At 47.3% G+C, this 26,516-nt stretch overlaps 1 protein-coding gene across 3 annotated transcripts in view; it reads left to right on the top strand.

The window, feature by feature from the left end:
• INPPL1 (inositol polyphosphate phosphatase like 1) overlaps positions 1 to 26,516 on the top strand; it is a 1,340,026-nt gene that overhangs the window by 825,620 nt on the left and 487,890 nt on the right. For all 3 annotated transcript variants that reach the window (XM_085623407.1, XM_085623409.1, XM_085623408.1), the window contains 2 exons: positions 9,882 to 9,999; positions 12,026 to 12,122. In XM_085623407.1, coding sequence (XP_085479533.1) covers positions 9,882 to 9,999; positions 12,026 to 12,122 — 215 coding nt within the window. The remainder of the gene's footprint in view (positions 1 to 9,881; positions 10,000 to 12,025; positions 12,123 to 26,516) is intronic.

Here is a 26,516-nt window from a genome sequence, read left to right as displayed (position 1 = left end):
CTGGGGGGCCCTGGCCGGGGGCGTGCACGGGGGCGGATATAGTGCTGAAGAGGGCGCCCCCTGCACGGACGTGCTGGACGAGCACTGCACGGATGTAAAGGTTTCTAATACTTTCGGGTGAAGTTCGAGCTATATAACAAATCGAGACCTAAAAAGCTTTGGGAACTCCGAGGCGGACACTTTACTGATACATTGTAGCAAAGATGGCGACTGTCATTCACAACCCGCTCAAGAGGTGATTGGTGGGGGGCCCTGGCTGGGGGCGTGCACGGGGGCAGATATAGTGCATTCGAGAACGCCCCCTGCATGGACGTGCTGGACGAGCACTGCACGGGGGTCGTGGCCGCTCTTCCTCCAGATCTCCTTGCTCGGAGCGGTCGTTCGAGGCATGTGGGCTGCTGAATTCATATCTGTGCATAGATCGCCGCCTAGTGTTGGGTCCGGATGATTGCTGATTGTTGTCCTGGAAGAGTCTTCGAAGTATCATGAGATAGGTGGCTCCTCCCCTGGACTACAGTGCGCATGTGCATCCTCTCCATCCTCAGATTGCTTTTTTTCCGCCATTGGGTTCGGATGTGCTTATCTTAGCTCAAGTTAGGAAAACTTTATTTAAGGCCAAAAGCCTTTCGGTATCGTCGGTATTGTTTGCGTTCGGTATTGATAACTTATTATTACCTGTTCTCGGACCTATTCACCCTTCTCGGAGCGAGTTTCGGTCCGAACATCGATCGACATTCGAGGATGGAATCGAGGACTCCCTTCAAGAGATGTCCTTTATGTCATGCGAAATATCCACACATCGATGTCCATCCGGTGTGTAACAAATGTTTATCACCGGATCATGATGAGTCCAGGTGTATGGCCTGCGCCCGGTTCCGGTCAAAGAAGACACTTCGGAATCAACGGGCGGCTAGATTGGAGGCCAAACAATCGGCGCCTAACCCGGTTAACATATTCAGCACCGAGGATGAAGAAATCGAGAGCGTCGAAGACATAGACTCGAGCCATGCTTCGGAGCAGGAATCCCAATATGACGACGATGATGAGGTGATCTTCGAGGACGAAGACGTCGTCAACGAGGTAGGAGACGACGATGAGGCCCTTGGGGCCGAGGAAGATAGCTCGGGCGAGGAGCTAGGCCAATCCGTCGATGCGGAGGCCGAGGGAGATAGTCTTGATACGGCTCAGGTCGATGGATCGCCTGCGGGCCTTACCCAAGATCGGTCAGATCGTTCTACAGCCCCGCCTGAAGGCCCGGCTTCGAACATTTCAAAAGAGCCAGAAATATCAAAAAAGACTGGAGTCGCTTCAGTGAAATCAAAACCAAACACAGCACCGGTCAAATCGAAACCGAAAGTTCAACTGGTTCAGGTCGGATCGAAGCCCTCCAATCCGTCGACACAGAAAAAGGACGTGGGAGCCGACCAAAGAAAGAAGGACTTCGGTACCGAGAAACCTAAGAAGGACTTCGGCACCGAGAAACAGAAGAAGGCCCTCGGTCCCGAGAAGACGCAACGGCCTATAGCACCGAAGGTTGGGGCACCAACGACCAAGGTCAAGGTGGTCGATCCGACTACATCGACACCGAAGAGTGCCAAAAAATCGGATCAACAGGGCGTCGATCCCAAACTTCGGATCGAAAGCCCGAAGGCTGGGAAGAAACCGGAGACCGCGTCGAGGCCTGTCTCCACAGAGCCTATCGGTTCCAAAGCACCGTCTGCATTCACGTTGCAACAGGTGTCGGAGTCCCTAAAGCACATCAGGGAACGGGCTACCCTCGAATCGAAAACGGGTCCCGAACCGCACAAGGTCGCCAAGGTTCACTCGGCGCCGGCACCGATCAAGTTTGGATTGCCACCACCAGGGGCACCGAAGATGTTCGAACTTCGGAAGAGTATCGAACAACCACGAACGGTGTCCTCGGGAAGAACCGATGTCGAAGACTCACAGGACCAGTTTATCGACGCCGATACTGGTAGGCTGTTGTTCTGCAAGCGGAGAATTGTTCCAGAAAAGGCTTTGGACTCATACAAGATTCCACTTAAAAGGAAAATGGCGTCAGGTTCGACACCAGTGCTTGTAGCAACATTCCAACCCTGTCATCAGGAACCACCATCCTTTTCTCCCACACACTCAGAGGTGGATGCAGGAGAGGGCTATATTGAGGATGATACCACTTATCCTGTGGATAATGACCCTGATGACCAACAGCAAGACCAAGATCAAGCATGGGGAGATCCTAATGACCCAGGAGACCCACAAACTGCTCCTGACACTCATCTTTATAATATCAAACCATCTCCCACTGAAGATACTGCTGCTTTTAACGCCCTCATTGAAAGGGCGGCTGCCAATCACGGAGTGGAACTTCATTCTGACTCTGTGGAGGAGGATTTCTTGGTGGACACGTTCTCCGCATCAGAAAGAACGGTCAAGACTCTACCAATGTTAAAAGGGGTTATTAAACATGGTAAGGACATCTTTAAGGAGACAACCAGGGCACGGGTATTGAACCCGAGAATAGAGAAGAAATACAAACCAGCCCCCAGAGACCCAATGTACATTAAGGGTCAATTGCCGTTGGACTCCATGGTAGTTTCTAATGCTCGCAAGAGAGCTAACTCGCAGACTACAGGGGGATGCTCCTCCTCCAGACAAGGAGTCCAAAGTGCTAGAAACATCAGGCAAATGGATAGCAGCACAAGCAGCAAACATCTGGCGCATTGCCAACACTCAGGCACTCCTGGCCCGATACGACAGGTCACACTACGACACGCTAGAAACACTGCTAGAACACCTACCAGATGAATACAAAGATGGAGCGGAGCTCCTCATCAGAGAGGGGCAACTCATTACAAATGCGTCCATCAAATGCGAACTAGATGCAGCTGACACTGCAGCAAGGGCAATCAACACTAGTGTGATGTTGAGGAGGCACGCATGGCTGAGAATATCAGGTTTCAAACCTGAAATTCAAAATAATATCTTGAATCAACCAGTCAACCCAGACTTTTTATTTGGCCCCGAGGTTGACGCTACACTGGAAAAGATTAAAAAGGACACTGAAACTGCGAAATCTATGGGGGCTCTACAGTCGCAGCAGTTTCGGAGTGGCTCCTTTCGTCGCTCCGGGAATAGAGGAGCAGCTAGAGGTCAGGGGTCCCAGCAGCAGTACAGTAAAGGAGGTACCCAGAGTACCTATAATAAAAACAATAGGGGTGGATATCGTGGATCCAGCACCAAAGGCAGAGGACGAGGACACAACAACACCAGGTCCTTCACCAATAACAAACAGTGACGTCTTGTCACTGCCCCCCCGCCCACATAACACCGGTCGGGGGGAGACTCCAACAGTTCCTGCCAGTCTGGAGATCCATCACCACAGACAGGTGGGTCAGAGAAATTGTCCAGTACGGTTATTGTCTGGAATTAACATCCAATCCACCCAACATACCACCAAGACACCGTCCTATGTCCGCAGAGCACTTGACATTATTGCAGCAGGAAGTACTAAGTATGCTGCAGAAAGGTGCCATAGAGCTCGTGCCTGTGGAACAGCGAGGGTCAGGGGTGTACTCTCTGTACTTCTTAATCCCAAAAAAGGACGGGTCTCTCCGACCTATACTGGACCTCAGACCTCTCAACTAATACATTCTGTCAGAGCATTTTCATATGCTCACCCTCCAGCAGGTTCTGCCGTTACTCAGTCAGGGAGACTTCCTAGCAACACTAGATTTGAAGGATGCGTATTTCCACATACCCATACACCCATCACACAAAAAATATCTCAGGTTCACTCTTCAGGATCAGCATTATCAGTTCAAAGTACTCCCTTTCCGAGTAACGACGACGCCCAGAGTCTTTACCAAGTGCCTAGCGACAGTGGTTGCACACTTAAGGAGGCAGCACATTCACGTCTTCCCTTATCTGGACGACTGGCTTGTTCAGGCAAAGTCAGCCCAGCAGTGTGCCAGCCACATATCCCACACCATTCACCTTCTTCACAGTCTGGGATTCTCACTAAATTATCCAAAGTCACATCTCCAACCCGCCCACGTACGGCAGTACCTGGGCGTGACCATAGATACTCTGGCTGCCAAAGCTCAGCTGAATTTAGCGAGAATCAACAGCATGCAACTGCTAATAAAAAAGTTCAGACCACAACACTCCCTTCCAGCGCGATTGTTCATGCAGTTGATAGGCATGATGGCCTCCTGCATCTTCATAGTCCCGCACGAGAGACTACATATGCGCCCGCTTCAGGAGTGCTTGGCACGTCAATGGAATCAGACTCCAGGACAGTTGAAAGACCTAGTGTTGGTGAGCGGTCGGGCATACAACTCTTTGCATTGGTGGAATCCACAAAACCTTTGCAAGGGCCGACCGTTCCAAGAGCCTGTTCCACAAATAATACTGACGGCGGACGCATCTCTCCAAGGATGGGGAGCTCATGTACTCAATTACACAGTGCAGGGACTATGGACAACACAGCAAAAGAAGATGCACATCAACCTTACGGAACTGATGGCAATCTTCTTGGCAATGAAGGCATTCAACGTACACTTGTGCAACAAAGTCGTGTTGATCCGGACGGACAACATGACTGCCATGCTCAGACGTGAGTCCCTTGCTCACTTTGCCACTGGATTCAAGCAAACCTGGCTGAAGACGGCTGAAATGCCAGAAACCGGTCCTAGGAAGCTTGATTCCGGTCCAGGGAAGGCATGGCTTGGCAGTTCGGGCTGGACTGTTCCCATGAGGCACAGGGTCAGACTGATTTGCATATGGCCATGTCTGAACTGGGGTGGCAGAGTGGGCTAAAGAACGGTGATGGATCAAACCCAGATCTGTTGACTGGGTGTGAGTGTTTGATTGGTTCTGATGCTCCGTCCATCACCAACCCCTTTTGTACCACTACATACAGAAGCAGGGAGGAACACACTCTCCACAGTTGTCTCATCTGGCTCAGAGCATGTGGAAGTGGGCCATTCAGAGGAACATATTCCTCATGGCGGAACACCTCCCAGGCAAGGACAACCAGATGGCGGATCTGCTCAGCAGACACAGCCACCAAATGCACGAGTGGGAGTTACATCCGTCAGTACTCCAACCGTACTTCCAGCAGTGGCTCATCCAGAGATAGACCTATTCGCCACAAGGGAAAACGCAAAATGCCAAAGCTTTGCCGCCAGGTTCCCGCATCCACAGTCGCAGGGCAATGCGATATGGATGAACTGGTCAGGCAGATTTGCGTACGCTTTTCCCCCAGCGCCATTAATACCGCTAGTGGCACGCAAACTAAGGCAACACTCAATGACACTCATCCTGGTTGCTCCAATGTGGGCACGCCAGCCATGGTACACCACGTTACTAGAACTTTCCGTGGTGCCGCCTCAAAGACTGCGGCTAACACCCAAACTTTTAACACAGAACCATGGCGAAATTCAGCACCCAGATCCGCAACAGCTGAACCTGGCGATCTGGCTCCTGAAGTCTTAGAGTTTGGCTACCTGAACCTGTCTCCAGAATGTATGAATATCATCAAGGAGGCCAGGAGACCCACGACCAGAGCTTGCTATGCGGCTAAATGGAAAAGATTTGTCATTTACTGTAAAAACAATTACATTAATCCGCTGGATGCATCCATTCAGAACATCATCTGTTACCTGTTACACTTATACCGATGCCATCTGGCATACAGCTCCATCCGTATACATCTAACCTCAATAGCAGCCTATCTTCAAAACAGGCAGCACCTCTCTTTATTCAGAGTGCCTGCCATCAAAGCCTTCTTAGAGGGACTCAAACGAGTGATTCCTCCAACACACCCACCGGCGCCGGTGTGGAACCTGAATGTGGTCCTCACCAGATTGATGGGTCCACCCTTTGAACCTCTACATTCATGTGAGGTTCAATTCCTCACCTGGAAAGTAGCTTTCTTAGTGGCAATCACTTCGTTGAGAAGAGTTAGTGAACTCCAGGCACTAACCATTCAAGAGCCATTCATACAGGTTCACGCCAACAGGGTTGTACTACGTACCAACCCCACATCCATGCCTAAAGTGATATCGCAGTTCCACATGAATCAGACTATTGAACTGCCTGTTTTCTTTCCAAATCCAGAAAATGTCGCAGAGAGAATGCTCCATACACTAGATGTAAAGAGGGCCCTCATGTAGTATATAGACAGGACAAGAGATTTTAGGAAAACAAAACAACTGTTCGTTGCCTTTTCTCCACAACACAAGGGCAACGCCATTTCCAAAGCAGGGATAGCCAGATGGATTGTTAAATGTATTCAAATTTGCTATGAAAAAGCTAAACGCACATTAACGATTCCCCCAGAGCCCACTCAACACGAAAGTTAGGGGCGTCCATGGCTTTCCTGGGGAACATTCCTTTAGAGGAAATATGTAGAGCAGCCACATGGCCCACTATACATACATTTACAAAACACTACTGTGTAGATGTACATTCAAAACAGCAGGCAGCTGTAGGACAGGCTGTTCTCAAGACCCTTTTTCAGACTGCTGCAGCTGGCACGGGCAGCCGCCGCTAATGGAGGGACTGCTATATAATCTATGCACAGATATGAATTCAGCAGCCCACATGCCTCGAACCGAATATGCTACTCACCAGTATGCATCTGTTCTTGGCATGTAGGGCTGCTGACATTTATATCGCCCACCCTCCTCCCCGGCGCCTGTAGCGACTGCAGCGCTCAGAATTACTGTATAGCATGGTCATCACTTACTGTATCTACTCCATCACTGCCACAATGGCGAAAAACAATCTGAGGATGAAGAGGATGCCCATGCGCACTGTAGTCCAGGGGAGGAGCCACCTATCTCGTGATACTTCGAAGACTCTTCCAGGACAACAATGTGCAATCATCCGGACCCAACACTAGGCGGCGATCTATGCACAGATATGAATGTCAGCAGCCCTACATGCCAAGAACAGATGCATACTGGTAAGTAGCATATTCGATTGTGTGCGTGGCGGGGACTTTGGGGGTCTCTGTATCCGTGCCTCCTCCATGGGTGTCTGTGAGGCCTCCCCCCCCCCCCCCCCCCCTTCCTTGAAGTGCACCGCTTCGTATATTGCTATTGCACCTAGGGAAGCCGGCGCTGGACTCCGGGCACCCCCTTCAGCTGCAGGGCTAAGCCCTACCCGCTCCGTCCTGCAGAACCCACCCCTCCTGTAACTTTAACTCCCGAGGAGGAGAGAGCGACACCTGGTTCCTACATGCGGTGCCCACTGGTTCCTGCTGTTGTGCATTCCATCCCTTCACTTCTGCACCCAGGTTCCCTGCTTCTCAGCATCCTGCGCCCCTCCCCCCACATCACTTTGTGTCTAACTCGGTCCTTGGTCCCTGCAAGGGGGCCTCAGTGGTCCCTGCAGCTGTGCATCCCGTCCCTGCACTTATGCAACCCCGGCTCCCTGCTTCTCAGCATTCTCACACACACACTCTGCTTTCGAGCTGTTCAACTCGGTCCTTGCTCCCTGCATGGGGTGCCCACTGGTTCCTGCAGCACCCCTGCACTTTGCAAACACGCCCTCTGGTCCTGTTTGCTTCCCCCTCCCACTGCCTTGGTTTCGAGGTGTCCCCACCTTCTCTTGGTCCTTGCATGGGGTGCCCACTGGTTCTGGCAGCATTGAACCCCTGCCCTCTTCACCCACGCCTCCTGGTTCCTCTGTCGCCTGTTACCCCTCCGGTCCTGCTTGTTTCTGCTTCTAGCTCCCCGTTTTCGATGTGATCTAGTCCGTGCTCCCTGCATGGGGTGCCCACTGGTTCCTGCAGCATTGAACCCCTCCCCCCACACTCTGGGATTTTTGTATTCGAACTGTGCTTTTTTGTTAATTGCGTACCACCTTCATCATAGGGAGTCGCAAGGTTTTCTTTGGTTGTACTATTTGTTGCCATATTTTTGCAGTCGGTGTTGGTAGCTTTATTTTGAATGCTGTGTTAGTTATTGACTGTCTGTCGCCTATAATACAGAAACAGTGTTTCCCTCACCCCCTAATGTCTGTGTGTATGTGGCTCTGTGTATGTGTGGGTGGCTCTGTGTGTGTGTGGGTGGCTCTGTGTGTATGTGGGAGGCTCTATGTGTGTGTGTGTGTGTGTATGTGTGTGCCTCTGTGTGTGTGGCTCTGTGTGGGTGGCTTTTTGTAGGTGGACCTATGCGTGGGTGGCTCTGTCTGTCTGTGGGTAACTCTGTGTGTGTGTGTGTGTGTGTAGGTTGCTCTGTGTGGGTGGCTCTATTTGTGTGTGGGTTGCTCTATGTGAATAGCTCTGTGTAGGTGGCTCTGTGGGTGGCTTTGTGTGTGTGGCTCTGTGTGTGGGTGCAAATGCAATAGGTCTCGCATTTGAGAGATTAAGCTATTGAAATTGTAAATAACAATGCCATTTCTTTAAATGTTTAAAAAAAAAAAAACATGAACAAAAAAAATGTCATGAGCAATGCCAATAGCTCTAACAATGCCGAGACCATTGCATTGTAAATGCTTGTTATCAGTACTTTTGTGAAAGTTGGAAATGTCTTTACCCAAGAGTGAATAGTCCAGTAAGAATCTTGAATAGGAATCCTTCTTGCCTTGACGAAAGCCCTTGACCTATCATTTGCATACGTCGGGCTGAAACATGTTGGTGCTACTAAGGGTGTTGAGGCCCTTATATCCAGATTAATCCGCCTTCTTTCTACCCATGGTACCTACTAATCAAGGTATTTACCTTTTGGTTTTACCCAGAGGTACTTTTACATATTAACCTGGATGCCACTATTATCCAGTATTTCGTATTAAGAACTGAGGTTGAGTCTACCCTGGTAGTATCATCTTTCAGGGTGGGATGAGGATGCCTATGTTGAACCAGTCCACAAAAGTCTGGGTGAGACTTTCTCACTCAATATATACTGTGTTGTTAAGGTGATCAGACAGTTGCTAGATTGTTGTGTATTCCAATGCACTCATTTTTGTGTAGTTTCATGTTGTAATGTTAGAGGATGTGTGATGGTTTTGACCTCTAACTCTCCCTTGGTGATTTAGTAATGTATGTGTGCAAGTGTGTGTGTGTGTGTGTGTACACAGCCTATAAGCAGGGGAAAGTTCTGAATTTCAAATCGTTTTTCACTCCATTTTGTTTAACATAGATCACACAAATCTTAAGCAACACAGGAAATACCACTTTGCAGCATATTCTCAACTTTCTACCCCCTCTGACAAACATAGCTGAAATATAACTGAAATAAAGATAAGCACAGCCAGCTGTCTCTTAGGAATTCAGAAACCTTTATTAAGCAATGATGCTTTGTACTTGCAGTTACTGGAGGTCTCAAGTTTTATTGATGGGATCAATACAAAAAATATCTTCTTAAAAGGTATGTCTTGCTGTCTGTGAATTTAAGACCAGTCAAACTGCTAGTTGTTATTTTATTTAAGGAAGATTGCTATGATGCATAACTAGAATTACAAGTATCTTTCACTTTTTGCACAGTGCAGTGTATAATGTATTAAATTTAAAAGCTTTCGCACACTCGTGTCCTCTGGCAATGGTGTGAGATGTAGTTATTGGATACCTGTCAGAGCAAGTGGTAATGGCTTTTTAGTTTGTTGTGAGTTCTATTTGTTTGCAAGTTAGTCTTCAGCTGGGAATGGTGACTGTCATTAATAATGGCATCATTTATGGACACTCTCAGAACAAATGGTTATTATGCTGTAAATCTCTGTGCCCTCACTTATCTACCGTCACTGTCCAATTGTGTTTTTTTCTGATTTGTGAAGGATTATAAGCAGATGATACTGCAGCACAGTCTCCATTTTCCAGCTTCTCAAGTTTTTTGTATTCTGGTCTGAATTTCTTCATGTTTGATTTATTGTAGATTGCTGTGCAATCATTATGGAACATCAAAATTGCTGTATTAGTAAAAGCAGAACATGAAAATAGGATTAGCCATATAAGTACCTCAAGCGTGAAGACCGGGATAGCCAACACATTAGGTAAGATTGCAGCTTCTTTTTCATTCTGTACACATTACTATTTCTTAATAGCATTGTCGCATTTATTTGCTTTTTCCCACATGAGCGAAGATGCCCTGAACCTAGCCTAAAATAATTAAGAAAAGCTGTTCAGTGAGGGCACAACCTCAAGCCTGACACTTGGCACATCACCATTTTATATTCCCTTTCATAATGTAATGCAAAGCACCATAACCGAGTCAGTGTTCTCCCTGCATGTAACCTTTCCATACTTGAACTTGATACTTACAGTAAGTATTTTACTACTTAAAAACATAGCAGTATTTAAGATTGCTATTGCTCAGTCATTGTTCCCTTGAAGTGGTTAAATGAGCCCCTTCAAGCAAAGATGAATAAGGAAATGCCTTTTCCGTGTAAGCAGATCTACATGCTATTGGAGCCATCAAGGACTGAGCTTGTTGATAATCCATCAATAGACAGCCACTACTACCATGGCTATGTGGGCAAGCTGAAACTCAAAATCCCCAGTGTAGTATTTCTCCTGGTGTCTTCTAGATGTGTCAACAGTGTGGATGTAGGTGGTTTGCATTGCATTACTATGCTGTCTTAAAGCTACTCAAGCCTATCCAAAACCAGATAGTCTAATCGCGAAACAACATGTCAGCTAGTAGTTGTGTACAGTAGCACTGTTCCAACAGTATGGGTTTGTTTGTAGCATATTTAACTGAACGTTTTTCATTGTCCGATGTCTTTATTTGTCAATACAGCTTAGTGTCATATGGGGAACTAAAATCCTTCTCTCTTTTGTACCAAGGTGGTGGTTTTGGAGTGGGGTGGGGGGGAGTGGAAGTTTTGGGGGCCAAGGGTCTCTTTAGTAACAAAACTATATAAACAGATATGTTTTAAGTTTCGGCAAGTTCAGAGAGAAAGACCATTTCTTCATCCAGAGGTATGTGTGCCTTGGTTCTGGACATTAAACCACTGCACAGATTCAGCCTTCAGCAAGAGGCGCGTCTGGGTGCTGTTAGTCTATATCTAAAATTTGAGGTGGTGATACCAGTCTGGGCCATGCAGTAGATGTTAAAATGCTCAAAATGGGCATGCCCTGTAGCACTGCCTTTCTGGCTCTGTTGGCTGTAACATGGTACATAGAAATGAGAAGTGTTACAGTTACAAAGTGCTTTTATAAACACTGCTTATAATGTTTTTAGCGATCTCTGCTAATACCGTGTCAGTGTCTAGTATCAGCCTGTAATTGAAGTGATGGGCACATAGTAGGCTATAAGACTGCATACTTCTGAAGTTGAACTGGTGGGCATAGAGCAGGTTATGAGAGACTACCTACTTCTACATTTGGACTGGTTGCGGTGGAGCAGGTTATGGGACTATAGCTTTGGGACTATACATACTGCTAGAGCTGGATTGGTTTGTGTACATACTGCTGACGTACGACAGGTGGACCTAGAGCAGGTTGTGGGAATTTACATATTGTTGAGGTTGAACTGGGAGACTAAGAGAAGGTAATGCGTAAAACTGAAGCTGGACTGGTTTGCGTAGAGCAGGCTGATGGACTCTGCCTGCTGGAATAGTTAGACAGGAGGCATAGAACAGGACAGTAATGCTGGTGCTAGTTGTTACCTTATTTTCTAACATCTTGTTGCAGAATGAAGGGTTGCAAATAGTGTGGTATTTAAAACAATACTTTTGTCTGTAGTGGCTTCCTTATGGAGGTCTTACGTGTAACGTGTTCTAGAGGTTCATTCATCACTCCCTGTTGAAGGGATGCATTCAGTATTGTTACAAGGTCTGGGGTGAGAGCTATGAGGAATCCTTTATGCTGCAATAGTTTGCAGTTCTATGATAGATTCAGGGTTTAAATATGAACATCTTTGTGGACTCTTATTCATACCTTGGTTTGGAGGAATGCTTGGAAGATTAAGTATTGGGAGTTGTCATTGGATATTAGAAGGTCTTGTGTTGAGTAGCTAAGCTTTCCCTTGAATTTGTTTGGGAGATTGAAAATGTAATAATTGCTTTTCACTTTCAGGGAATAAAGGAGCTGTTGGTGTCTCCTTTATGTTCAATGGCACGTCATTTGGTTTTGTCAACTGTCATCTGACCTCAGGAAACGAGAAGACTTCCAGGTAAGTCTTCTCATGAAGCCAAGTCACTTGGTTTACACGGTAAACTTTTCTTAATGCCTCTCCATGTGAAATCAGAAAAAGAGCAAGAAGGCTGATAACTAGAGTCAATCAAGAAATAAAGACTGTGTGGTCACCCCGCTCTCTGAACACTGACAACGTCCAGTCTACATGGTGTTTTAATAGCTCTTTATTGGTTGATACTATAGACCTTTCACATAGGGCCAAGATAGGGCTCCTCTTCTCCTTCTCCCGATATTCTTCTCTGTCCTTCTTGATACTTGAGGGTTCCTTCTGTGGTGTCCCCGACTCTACTTGTCTGCCCTGCGGTCCCTTGACGAGGCGAAGTGTGACCCTCAGAACCAAAGTAAAATAGGAGCCAGGGTAAATAATTCAGTCCTGATTCTACCGGTTTCCTAACTACCGTGCCGTCACCACACCCGTGAGTTTTGTGCTGTGCTTTTACTAGTGCTCTCTTTCTCCTGCGTGATCATGCTGTAGCAACCGCCTCCCCTCCCACCGCCTCCTTAGTGAGAAATACTGTAGTAGGGGCACTTGCCTGTGGCCACAGCCCTCCAGGGTCGTGGAAGGGGGAGTCACAGTGTCTACTCCTCACGGGCACCACTGCACCTCTGCATGTTACTTGTGGGCTGTTCTCCCTTGTGGTCTCCAACAGCCTCTGCTCTCTGACCTGCATTGCCTTCATCCATTCCTTTCGGCTCTCTACCAGTCACTCCTCCTTCTGTGATGAACACCTCTGTAGTGCTCCTCGGCATCCACAGATTTTCCACTTACAAGCTAGCTTCTTCCTCCTCAGTTTGGCTCTGTCTGACGACCCCTGTAGAACCACCATACCCATCTTTAGACGCTCTGACTGGCTTCTCTATGACATTTGCCAGAAATACTGGTGGACTGTGGCTCTTCTTGTCCATATAAATGGCGGCTATTTTGGAATTTCTATCCATGAAGGCTGCGGGATCACAGACTGGTTCCAAAAAAATCTTATGTCTACAGAAGACGGCATATGAGTTGGGGCATATGCACCACTTTCTCAGGGTTTTGGATGAACAAGTTTTCATGACTTGGTTTTGTAATCTGTAATATGACATACAGTGGTTGCAAAAGACAGTTAATTGCTTAGCATAGTGCAAGAAGCGGGAACATTCATGACACAAAAATCAAGAGCAGAACTTTTGCTTTTGATTTGGGTAAATTGATTTGTTTTAATGTGAAACAGCTTTGCTCTAAGTATCCTTGAAACATTTCATCTATCGCATCCATTGAGAAATTTTGGTTGCAGTAACGCATCTTTTTCCATTTCCAAATCCAGACACTTTAGTCTTCCAGCCTTATATTGTTTGGGACAGTTAAATAACAGTGTGGATCTCTTACATGATATATTCAGTATAGACTGCTTACTTATGCCCTTAACAAAATGGACATGGTACAATTTCCTTAAGCTCACACCTAAGTTAACCTTTATATTGGAGTTTAGACATGGATGGGCATCATATGGATTAATATCAGGAAAATGTTGTCTATGAGGCAGTTGAAAGTATAATTTACCCTTGTCTTCCTAATGAAAGATGTTTGCTGTTAAAACCATAGAGCTTAGCTGCAGAGGGACATGCTTTCAACTCAGTAGTTGACTCATTTTTTAATAAGGCAAGCAAGAAACTGATGACAAGTGTTGTTAACTATATTGATTGCCAGTACAGATTTCTAAAAGCACATAAGACTACATCCGGCGTATAACAACTGTTATCTGATAGAGACTTATAGCCGCAGATTCCTTACCGTATAATTTTTCCCAGGCGACTCCCCAACAGTCTCTATCCAGGTCGGGAGGAAGGTCTCGGGATCAGTCACGGAGCCACTCCATGCGCTCGTCATCAGTTGAAGTCGTCTGAGGGATTCGGGTAAGTCCCACAAATGAAAGAAGAGCAGGAAATCGAGGAGGTCCTCAACGTCAGCCTGTCTGTTAAAGTCATCCACGAGATATGGGAGCGTCGGCATTCGATTCCTGGTTCCGGGGTTGAGCCGCACCTAGGCCGACTCCACCCCTCCCCTAGTTTCCAAAAGACAGTGCTGCCCCCACCAAACGTATTGAATTTTATGAGTCCATGCACCTCATATTTGGGTGGCCCGTCCCTGCTGGAGCGTCTGAGCCCCCAGGCTCGGAAGAGGCCCCTCTGGTCTTCTGCTTGCTGGTTTGCCCCCGGCACCAGTCCGGCCCCTTAGATCTATGGCGGCTCCGTCCCCATACTCCCCAATCAATCAATCAATCAGTCATTTGTAAAGCGCACTACATGCCTGCAAGGGTCTCAAGGTGCTGGGGGGGGGGCTGCTGATCGAACAGCCAGGTCTTGAGTGTTCTCTTGAAGGTCAGCAGGTCTTTGGTCTGTCGTAGGCTCAGTGGGAGGGTGTTCCATGTTTTGGTGGCGAGGTGGGCCCCGACATGGAGCTGGATGGGCATCGTCCAACTCCGACTCCAGCACGGACTGTGGGCAGACCACCCAGACTGGTGTCTTGAGACCTATTTCTTTGGGCTAGGATTTGGCGATGATTGTGAGGGCCTCTGGACCATGATGAATACCAGGCCTTAGAGGTCACTGCGGACACCTGGTATGAGTATTCAGGATGCCAGTGAACTGGACTCCTCCTCAGGTACAGGCATGGTTTCAACTCCTACCGTGGCTACGGAGGAAGAAGCCTCATTCGCTATGGTAGTGAAGAGGGCGGCTGAGGTCCTGAACTTTCAGCTACTCGCTTTGACGAATGTATTGACTGAGGTACTTCAACCGGAAGTCAACACATCCGAACCGCTTCTCCTATTTATCAAAGCACTAATGTATGTCCTACACTGGGCTTGGTCCAAGCTGTGCACAGGAGCTGCTATGAATAGGTCGATGGTCCACCACAATTGCCCTGCCCCAGGGAACCCCAGTTTCCTCACAACACACCCCACCCCACCCCGGACAGCTTGGTGATCAAAGTCTCCCCTTCCAAATCAAATCCAGGCACATTACCTTCCACTCCCCCGGACATTGAATCCAAGATGCAGGGTACCTTTGAGAAGGAAATGTTCTCTACCTCCAGCCTAGCACTGCGGTAAATGAACACCGCATGCCTTGTGGGCCGATACTCTCACTCAGTCTGGGACTCGGTTGTGAAGGTGCTGCGTATGCTCTCAGAGGAGGCCCAGGCCATATTCCTTGCAAGCTATTGCTGAAGAGGAGACACGCCACTAAGTTTGCCATAAGTTGTGGCTGGATATGACCTACTCATTAAGCAGGGCAGTTTTATCGTTGGTGGGCTTAGGGCGCCATGCCTGGCTGAAGACGACTGGCTTTTCTGGGAATGTTTGGGCCTTGCTCATGGACATGCCCTTTGATGGCTCCCGTCTCTTCGGAGACCAAGCTCGCTCAGCGATGGAGTGCTTCAAGGACAGCAGGGCTGCGGCCAGGTCTTTGGGCCATCACCTGCACCATTGAAGGTAGATAGCATCTGACCGCTGGATTTTACAGATTGTCCGAAGGGACTATTCCCACCCATTTGTGACAAATCATCTACCGATGCCACCTACTTGCAACAGGCTGACGAAGGACCACATCTCATTACTCTGCCAGGAAGTGCAGGCTCTCTTGCCCACTCTCTCTCTTCTGTTTGGTTCAACAACATTGTTTGCGACTCTCATTGACCACTGCCCTATGTGGGCCTTTGACCTTCGGGCGTTACTTTGATCTTTAGGCATTCCTCCCACATCATGTCCACTCGGTAATGGAACAGACGCGCTTTCTTTTCTGTCCTCGGTGTCACACCAAGTATCCTTGCACCGATCTTCCCCAGGTCTGTAATCTGTGTCTCTCCCCCGAACACGACACGGCCAGCTGCGTGGCTCTCTTCTCCTTCAGGTCGAAGAAACCTTTACGCGACCGTCGGGCCCGACGTCTTAAAATGTCTTGAAGGAGCACGGACAATATACCAGACCTTTTCGGATCCGAAGAAATCCAAAAATAACATCACACACAGTCGTCGGCTTCAAACAAAGGGACCTTTTTCCCTGACAGCCCTGGCTCCGAAATGGAGGTGCAAGATCTACCTCCTGCTCAACCAGCCGTGAGTACTGTGCTCCCACCACCTCGACCTCCGTAAACAACCACAAAGGGTCAACCTCCTGCTCAAGACTGACAAAAACACATTGCCGGGCCACCACTACCATCGAGCCATGGTCGACACCAGACATGCCCAGCTTAGCCCAGCCCCGAAGAATCCATTGAAGACGCTTGCTTCGGAACCAGCCACTCCATGTTCGGAGTTGAGTTGAGCTTCGGAGCTGAAACTTTTGGCATCAAAACACTGGACACTGTTGCCACGAAACCTACCCCATCGAAGCAGAAATCTTTGGGGCCAAAAATATCCGTGCTGGCGACAAGAACGTCGGCACCCAACAAAACAGTCTTTGGATCGGGGTCTGTGGAACCCCTGTTGTGTGTAAGTCGCCCTGCGCTTCAGATGTTGTCGTGTATAAGTCGGCCTGTGCCTCACTGTGTGTACCCTCTATGTGGTCCATTTTGTGGTACACGTGTGTTTTTGGTGTTGGTTCACCCTTGTTGTCTGTTTCTGGCCTCGGGTGGTAGCCGTGGGGTGTGTCCACCCTTCTCTACATTATTTTCCAATGTTTTTTTTGGTGAAGGATGGGGTTATTGCTTGCAATATTATTTATTATTGCTTGGTATTTATTATTGCTTGACTATTTTATTCCTTCCCAAAGGTACGCAGTCTTTATACTCTGGCGAAGTTGCTATTTGCTTGGCTTCTCTGCGTTTTTACATTGTTGGTGATTTAATAATTGAATGTCTTAATAATTTTCATGAGGGAGGATGGGGGATATTGTTGCTCAATTGTATGATGCTGTATTTTAACCATCCTTCCTTGTCTTAATGGTTTTCTCTCTTGTGTTGTTCTGTCTTTATTGCTGCATCCTAGAGCTTTGTACCATTAATCACTTTTACTCATTTCACCTGTTTATAGTTCTTGCTTGTTATTACATATTTTCCTTTTTTTATTTTCTTTTGAAGAAAAAGGGATAATGTTATACCCTACTAAGTTGTATTAGCATGTACTCCAGCCCAACTGCTCCTAGCTGCTCAAAGATTGAGGCATGCAAGGATAGAGTAAATGAGGAGATGACCATGAATATCACCAGAAATGGGCAAGTCAATATCCCAAAGGCCACTCATGAATCGTTCATGCAATGCCTCCTATTGAATGTTCGCTCGGTGGGAAAACATAAATATGATTTAGAAGATCTGATTCAGGTATCCACCCCAGATATACTTTTTGTGACGGAAACCTGGACAGTTAACACTTCAGGTCCAGACTGGAACATCGCATTACCAGAGGGCTATTCAGTCACTTCACAAGACTGAGTACAAGGTAGAGGAGGTGGCATAGCTATTATACATCGAGATCACTTAAAGGTTGGGGTGGAAGCTATATCAGTTTTACCAGCAGAGGCATTGCATTTCTGCAAAAAATAAACAACCTCACTACCTTTCAGGGGCTTCTTATATATCGCCCACCTGGACCCAGGGCAGCTTTTTCCCAAGCCTTAATTGACGCTTCTGGAGTCATATATTGACTTTCACCCTCTTACAATTCTGGGCGACTTTAATTTCCAACTAGAGCTAGACTGCTGGATAATCTTGCGGCTTTCAGTTTAACTCAACTAGTAACTGAATCCACCCATCGGGCAGGCCATACTCTGGATGGCATCTTTTCTAATAACCAGGATATTAAGTTGATCGAAACATTAACTCTCCCATGGACAGACCACAAGGCTATCCATTTTAACATCAAAATTATGCAGCCTAATCACTGTATTTGAACGAAGTTATCCAAAGTAAAAGTCCGACGTTGGAACAAAGTTCAAGGCAATGACCTAGAGTTGGCTTTGGGCCCCTTTGCCACCCCGTTATCAAATGATAATAACGAAGCAGCCTCCCAGTTTAATGAGTGGCTTTTGGCAGCGGCTAACCATGTTGCTCCTGAAAAATTGGTGACAGTAAAAAGATCTAAGATATCGTCACCCTGGTAAAGCCCTGAGCTTAAGTGCCCAAAGTAAGCTGCAGGAGAGCAGAATGTTTTTGGAGACAAGATTATAGCAATGAGAAGAAAGCAATCTATAACCAAGCCCTCCAACAATATAAAAATGCAATCACCGCTGCCAAAAAGTTATACTTTACAACTAAGATTGAGGGAGCTGGAAATTCCACCAGGGAATTATTCAAAGCAGTCAAACTGCTGGCGAAACCGCAGCAGAATAATGCATTTAAGATAAACCAAGCAATGTGTAATAAATTGGCACTTTATTTTCAGAGTAAGGTGCAAGTGATCTATAATGATCTCTTGAATACTCGGGAGACGCATGATGAGCAATGGCAATTTCTTGACGATGCTCGATCAACTCATTGTAGATTATCCTGTTTCCAGAAAATTACTAATGATGAGGTGCAAAAACTTCTCCTCTCCATAAAATCTGGATCACCTATTGATCCATGTTCCCCGGCCATTATGCATCAGGCCACTAGGAAGATCTGTGACAAGCTTACCCCCCTTATCAACCAAGTCCTGGAGTCGAGTATCTATCCTACAATTTGGAAAAAGTGACCATTAGGCCACTGCTTAAAAAGCCCACCTTGGACCCAAATGAGCCAAAAAATTACCGCCCAATTGCCAGAGTGATTATCTTGACACAAACAACCTGTTGGACGCCACGCAACATGATTTTCGGTCCTGCCATTCCACCAAATCTACTCTGATTACTGCAACAGAGGAGATATGGAAAATCGTGGATGGGGGAGGCAGGGCGGTCCTCATACTCCTAGACCTATCGGCAGCATTTTACACCGTGAATCACACGGTGTTAGTGCAGCGGCTGAAGGATCTGGGGGTTGAGGACACTGCCCTGGCCCTTCCCTTCTCTCCTCCTTTTTGGAGGCAAGGGAGCAAAGACTGTTCTGGGATGGCTTGAAATCTGATAGTTTCCATCTTCCATGTGGGGTCCCACAGGGATCGGCCTTATCCCTGACACTGTTCAACTTCTGTTCAACTTCTACGTCACTCCGTTGGCCAGACTTATCAGGAGGCATGGTTTCACACTGGTCTCATATGCTGATGACTCGCAGCTTGTTATTTCCATCTGCAAGCAACCTGAAGTCACAGCCACCAGATTTCATGCGTGTCTTTCGGAGATCATGACCTGGATGAACCATGGCTTCCTGAAAATTAACACCGATAAAACGGAAGTGATAGAATTCGGCAACGGCCAGTCCCTGTGGAATGACTCCTGATGGCCGATCAAGGCCGGGAATTGCCCTCGTTCCGTCCCCAGAGTCAGGATCTCAGGGTCATGTTTGATGACCAGTTGAACTTTTCTGCACAAGTGAATAGTCTCACTTCTTCCTGTTTCTTTCTATTAAAAACTCTGAGAAAGATCTTTCCTTTTATCTCACAGGAATTACGGTGATGGTGGGTCTCTTTTTGTCTAAACTAGACTATTGCAATGCCCTCTTTTTGGGCATTGATAAGACTCAGATGAGGAAACTTCAGTCCTTACAGAATGCAGCAGCAAGACTGCTTTTGAATATTCCCAAAGGACAACCTACTTCAGCAGGAATTAAATCACTGCACAGGCTTCCTATCCAGCAGCGGGTGGAATTTAAGGCCTGGTCCACAAAGCACTTCATGGTGGTGGTGCCGAGAAAATTTCAAGAATTTTCTTACCTTGCATCCCTTCGCGTGCCCTTAGATCTACCAACCTAGGCCTACTTCAGATTGCTAAGATTAGGCGGGCCAAATGGGGAGGAAGGATATTATCGAATGGCGCAGCAAAACTATGGAACAAAATGCCAATGGCCATGAGATTCCAAGCAAATCGGCAGCTTTTTAGGAAGGATCTGAAAACATGGCTATGTTCATCCATCTAGTCCTTCTGGTAATATAGTCCGTTCCTCTGACATACACTAGTGCCAAGACGCCACGGCAATCGAGCGCTTTATAAACATATATCCTATCCTATCCCAATGCCTGGGTGCCTGAGTGGATGTGTGGATGACAGTTGGGGATGGGCTGAGCAGCTAGGCAGGCTGCTCCTGGTGGGGCTGGTGTAGGAGATGTAGGAGCTGGTACCACACCAGTGCTGGCTGGACTAAAGACTGATGTAACCAGAACTGGAGACTGAATAAAGAAGACTTAAAAATACATTTTGGCTCCTGGTGTCTACCTTCATTGGGCATAACACTTTGGACTTTTAACTTCACCCAAACTGAGAAAGAAGACAGGCAAAGCCACAATTCCTCTACACATTAGCCCACCACCTTATGCCAGTTCCACACCAATCACACTCACAAGCTGCCACTGCACCATATTCACCGGAAGGGTCAACTCATTCTGACATAGGGGGAAGAGACCAGGGGAACACTTTTGATATCCCACCAGAAGATGACCTATGGGATACTTATGACACTGACCCACCAGCTGATAGAGACTCTGATATGTACCCTGCAAAACCATCCCCCCTCCCCCGCCCAGATGAAACTACTACATATCACGATTTGATTGGTAGGGCTGCCACCTTCTAGAAGGTGCAACTACTGCTATGAGCTCCTAGGGGAAGACATCCTATTTGAGATACTGTCCTCTACACCGCGTTCCGCACAATACCTACCAATGCTATAGGGTATGCTTCGTCCCACCCCTGACATATTCAATGACCCTGTAAGATCTAATGTGATAACACCATGGGTAGATAAAAAAAGATAAAGCTTCCCCTAATGAATGAATTCGAGGTCAACTTTGCTTGACTCGTTGGTGGTAGCAACCGCACGCGAAAGAGCCAATTCTCAAACATCTGAGGAATCCCCTCCACCAGATACGGAGAGCAAGAAAATAGATGCAGCTGGAAAGAGAGTAGCCGCACAATCTGCCAACCACAGGCTTATTGCAAATTCCATCAGCCTGCTTTCTAGGTATGATAGAGCCCATTGGGATGAAATGGAGGAATTTCTCCAATGCCTCCCAAACTAACACAAAAAAATATCCTATCAAATTGTCTCTGAGAGAAAATGAATTTCTAACATAACTATATGTTATGTCCTCGACGCTGCGGATACTGCAGCTCGGGGAATAAACACTAGTATTTTTTTATGCAGACATGATGGACTTTTCGAGTCTCGGGGTTTAAACCCAAGGTACAACAAAATCTACTTGCCCTTCCATTCGATAGGGAACATTTGTTTGGCCCTCAAGTAGATATATTATTGGGAAAGATAGAAAAATCACACTGAAACAGCCAAAGCCATGGGTGCACTGTGGTAACCCTCTCATTGTGGCTCCTTTTGCCATGCCGCCTACTGTGGAGGGTCCAAAACGACCTCTCTGGATATCTCCAACTCATACCAGTGGCAACAACCCCAAACCACCTCCACTTGAGGATACTACAGAGGCTCATAGAGGGGTAACAACTCCAAAGACCGAGGCAAGGGCGGGTTCACCAAACCATGGACCACAACCACCAAACCCTGGCTTACTTTCCATTCCCCCGATCACACAACACCTGTCGGGGGTCATCTACAAGGGTTCTTTCCCGCCTGGCAGAACATCACTTCCTAGCAATGGGTGCTGGATGTTATCGAACATGGTTATTGTCTGGAGCTCACTTTCACACCTCCCAAGATTCTCCCTCACAAACACAGACTTTCCCCACAATATCAAAAGTTGCTCAGGGAAGAAATACAAGCACTCCTCAAAAAAGGAGCTATAGAACCCGTTCTACTCCACCAACAGTGCCCAGGAGTCTATTCAGTGTACTTCCTTATTCCCAAAATTGATGGGTCCCTGAGAGCAATATTGGATCTGAGACCCCCTAAAAGAGTACATTCTCTCAGACCACTTGTAAGAAAGTAGGATCTGCTTTCATGGTCACCCTCACTTTTTACTGGTGTCATTATGGTTTCCTGACTAGACTGACTGGGGTCCTGCTCATCAGGACCACAGTCTCTGTCCTTCTTCCCAAAATTGGACATGGTGAGTACCTAGGCACCCTCCAGATTGGCTACTGGGGTACCCTTGTAAGTCCCTAGTATATGGTACTAAGGTACCCAGGGCATATGTGCACCAGGGTTCTCCCAAGGGCTGCAGCATGTATTATGCCACCCATTGTGCCTACAGGCCTGCCATTACGGCCTGTGTAAGCAGGCGCTAACACCACTTAAGACAGATATAGGTTTCCCTATAGCTGACGTAACTACACTACTCCTAATGCAGGCCTTTCAATCCTGAAGGTAGGGTGCTGGGTCCTAAGTGTAAGGGTGCTCCTGCAGGAGCAGGGCACCCCTACAACCTTCGGAGTCCATTCTCCTGGGTTGTAAGTGCAACAGTCATAACGACATATAGAGTGGCCATGCGTCATTACTCGATGACCATCTCTAAACTGGTTGTAACTAACCCTGTCATGTTTGGTATCAAACATGTTGGAATCATACCTCCCACGCCGTTAACGGTGTGGGAGGTATGATTCCATGCACTGTAAAGCTCTTCCAGAACCGGACAGTAAGCTAGGGCTGCTGCCAGCCAGACACACATTTCTGCCCTACTGCTGCTCAGCCAAGCTCGAGCAGGGGAAGGCAGAACAATAGAAAGCTGTCACAGGGAGGTGTGACCCCGTCCCAAGCAGGGTTCATTGTATTGTGACAGGGTGGGAGCGCTTGCCAGCGCCACTGAGACTGCTTGAATGGCACATTTGGTGCCCTCCTTGCATACTCCAGTTCAAACCAGTTTAGAGAGCCGTTGGCTCCTGATCTGGCTCAAAACTGGACAACGGACATGGGAGTATCCTCCCCACTATCCATCCCCTCCTCTGGGAGGAACCCCTGAATCGTCCCAACTCTTTCCTAAGGGTACTTAAGGGCTTACCTGTGGGTGGACCCTAGATTCGTCCTGGGACAAGATTCAGATCACTTACCACTTCAACTTCGACCATCTGGACACTCTCGATTTTGCTGGATTTCGCTTTAGGAACCGAGACTGCACCGGGGAAGATTCCTGCTGCTCCTGTCGTCCTGCTAGTCTTCTGTAACGTCTGTGCCCATGCTTCATACTGGTCTTTCACTAGGCCCGTGAACATCCAAGACACCCGAAGGAATCTCTCTTGGAGTGAAGGCGTCTCACTCCTGCATCTGCAGGCACCGAAATGCAGCTGATCGGTCTGCCGATTCTGGGCTCCCACAGACTCCGAAAGACTCAGCAACATAGGTGGTGATTCTGCAACTCCCTCGAGGCCTGCACTGCCTTCATACTGAGTTTGAGGCCAGTATGCCTCGTCGGAACCACTGGAACAGAACCCCTAAGCGCCTCATCGACTTTCCGTTGCCATGGCTTATTGACTCTCTCGTCCAGAGATCTTCGTGCCCCAAGAAACTCCAACCTCAAGCAACTCCTGCAGCTAAGATCTTCGACCTCACCGCTTCCTCTGCACCATGGGCCTTTTTCATTGGTGAGCTGCTTGAGGTCCTCTTGCGACTCCTGTGCCTTTGGCCCGTAGGTTCCTCTTACGGGTCTTCTTTGGCTTCAGTGGGTTCCCCTGCTTGCTTGGGGCCTGCTCTGACTTACCTGGTCGTGTTGAGTTACTTGGACCTTGCTGGTCCCGGGCCTGACACAGCACCTTTTTCTTCTACTACGTTGTTTGCCGCTGCCAAGGCTTGTTGGTGCCCCTGCTGGACACTGAGCCCTTGGCCCTCGATATTTGACGTGCGAAAACTTGTGAACGGCTCCTGGTCATCTACACCGTCACCTGGTACTTCAAGGGCACCATTAACCTCACCTGCATGTCCGACATCGGTGGGCATTGGTCTTCCATGCCTCCTGGTCACTCCTGAGTGGCATAGACTCTGTCCCCTCTGCTTGCAGGTACCTTTCATCTTGAATCCACCTTTGGGTTCCACCGGACTCTTTAGTCTTCTTCTCCAGCGGCATCTTTCCTGAAGTCCTCCATTGTTTTCTACAGCAGTTTCCTTCTGACGTCACTTGACACATAAGCACTCGGCTACCCTGGGGAAGGTATCCTGGTTCCTAGGGTATCCGCAGGTGGAGTGACTCTCCAACCTTCCATCGTCCATGGGGTTTCTTCAGGGTCCGCTGGGGAGGGTCCTTCTTCTTTAAAATTGCAACTGCGACTTACCTGTTGACTAACATGGAGCACTCTGTTAAGTGTTCGGCTCTGCACATGACGTCCATGGGGTTCCTAGATACTCACCATGGGTGGTACCTTGGGTCCTCGGTTTTTCTACTTCTTCTGCATCCATTCTTGACTTGAGTCGTGGTTCGCATTCCCCTATTTTAGTGTATGGTTTGGTCTCCCCCCCTGGGCACCACTGTGTATTTGTGCTACTTACATGCTCTATTTCGTAAGTATTGTGTTTGCTATCTCCGGGTAGGAGATAGTACAAATGTTTTAGTGTTTGTAATAAAATACATATTTTTATAACTACACTGTGTTATTCTTTTTCACTTAATCTATACCATAAGATTAAGAACTGGTAGTGGGAAAATACTGCAAAACCCCAGACCACCCACTGGATCAAAGATCTAGTATATTGCCGGGACAATTTAGTGCTGTACGCAGAGGACTTACCCCCCCACCTCTAGAACCCGGAATATATGGGAACCTCTGTTGCAGTACCTGCGAACGGTGGAGCAGCGTGAGCCCTCTGAGACAATGGAATAGCGTGCTTGTTTCCCCTTTGTACTAAACATGCGATGCCTTTATTTGTGATGTACTATTGCAGACTCCTCTTTGACATAGCTCTATATTATTTGGTAATGTATTACCTTACTGTCTTTGCTTAATTACGCTTTATGATGCATCTGTATATTGCATATGGTTCACTAAAATTTATAATAATTGTTTAAAAAAATATATATATATATATTAAGTACTGGTAAAACAAGCTGCTTTACACTCTTTCTGGACTAAGCCTGAAGGCTGCTCTCCAATGCTACCACTTACAGAGCTTACTAAGCTTGTCTAAGACCACTAAAATCATAATAAGGATTGTCTGGAATACTGTAGTGTGCTACACTTACATAAGTGAACACCATATAATAAGCCAGCCTCTCTCAGTACATTTTCACATGGTTACTCTTCATGATGTCATCCCGTTATTACAACAAATCGACTTAATGGCCGCACTCGACCTCAAAGACTCCTTCATATTCCTATTCACCCAGCACATCGCTGGTATCTCAGGTTCTCCAGTATTTGGGGTGTCTTTCATAGATTCACATGCTTGAATATTCCCCGTCGTCGAAGTGGGAGTCCCACGGTATATATAAAAAGCAATAAGTATCATGTATATATATATATACACATACCTAACCACATAAGAGTATATACATACCCAAATAAACATATATATATAGTTCAAATAACATCAAGTTAAAAATACCATAGGATAGCATTGAGACATAGGAAAGCATAGAGAAAAAGAATCACTTTGCTAACATATCACTGTCACTTTATAGTCCAAACTCCAGCCAATCAGGCGCTAGCACCCTCTAGAACCTTCTCCTCAGAGGCTCAGGCCCTCAGATTTTCTACCGCACGTCGTGTGAAGGGAGTCTCCCTGAGCTCTGCTCAGTTCTTCATCTGGTTTGAGGTTTTTTATCTCTCATCATGTCTGCAAGTAAGAAATCTCTTTTCCGTCCTTGTTCATCTTGCGGAAAGTCAAGACTTTTCTCTGAGGATCCCCATGAGAAATGTATTTATTGTCTGTATCCTGATCATAAGGTGGCTAATTGTAAGATCTGCAGAACTTTCTCTCACAAAACTTTGAAAGATAGAGAAGGTCGCCTTTTAATATGGCTTCAAAAACTAAAGGACACAGACAACCCACTTTCTGAGGTGGAAAGTATAGCCTCTGTCAAAACAGGAGTCTCCTCAAAGCGTGGAAGTGTCCAGGACTTGCCATCTCCTTTTCTGAAAAAGAAGAGACTTCACCTTGAGGAAGTGTCTACAGGCAAAGTCTCTGTCTCCACGTCTGCGCCCCCGAGACGTAGCTCTCAGGCGTCTGTGACTCCGTCAGCACATGTTTCCAGTCAGAAACTTTCAAAACCGTCGACGGGCCCGTCGACGGCCCCTCCGTCGACGAGATCGGCTACTTCATCAGCCTCGTCGACGACGGTGACGACGGTATCGAGTAGATATCCTTCGTCGACGACACTGACTTCGTCGACGTCTTCTCCGTCGACGATAGTATGTGTGTCTCTTAGAACTGTCTCGTCGACGATACCACTCACTTCTTCGTCGACGACTGGGAAGCTGGCGCTTCCGTCGAC

This window comes from Triturus cristatus, chromosome 8 (assembly GCF_964204655.1).
Source record: "Triturus cristatus chromosome 8, aTriCri1.1, whole genome shotgun sequence".
NCBI lineage: Eukaryota > Metazoa > Chordata > Amphibia > Caudata > Salamandridae > Triturus > Triturus cristatus.
This window is presented reverse-complemented; position numbering and strand designations above follow the sequence as displayed.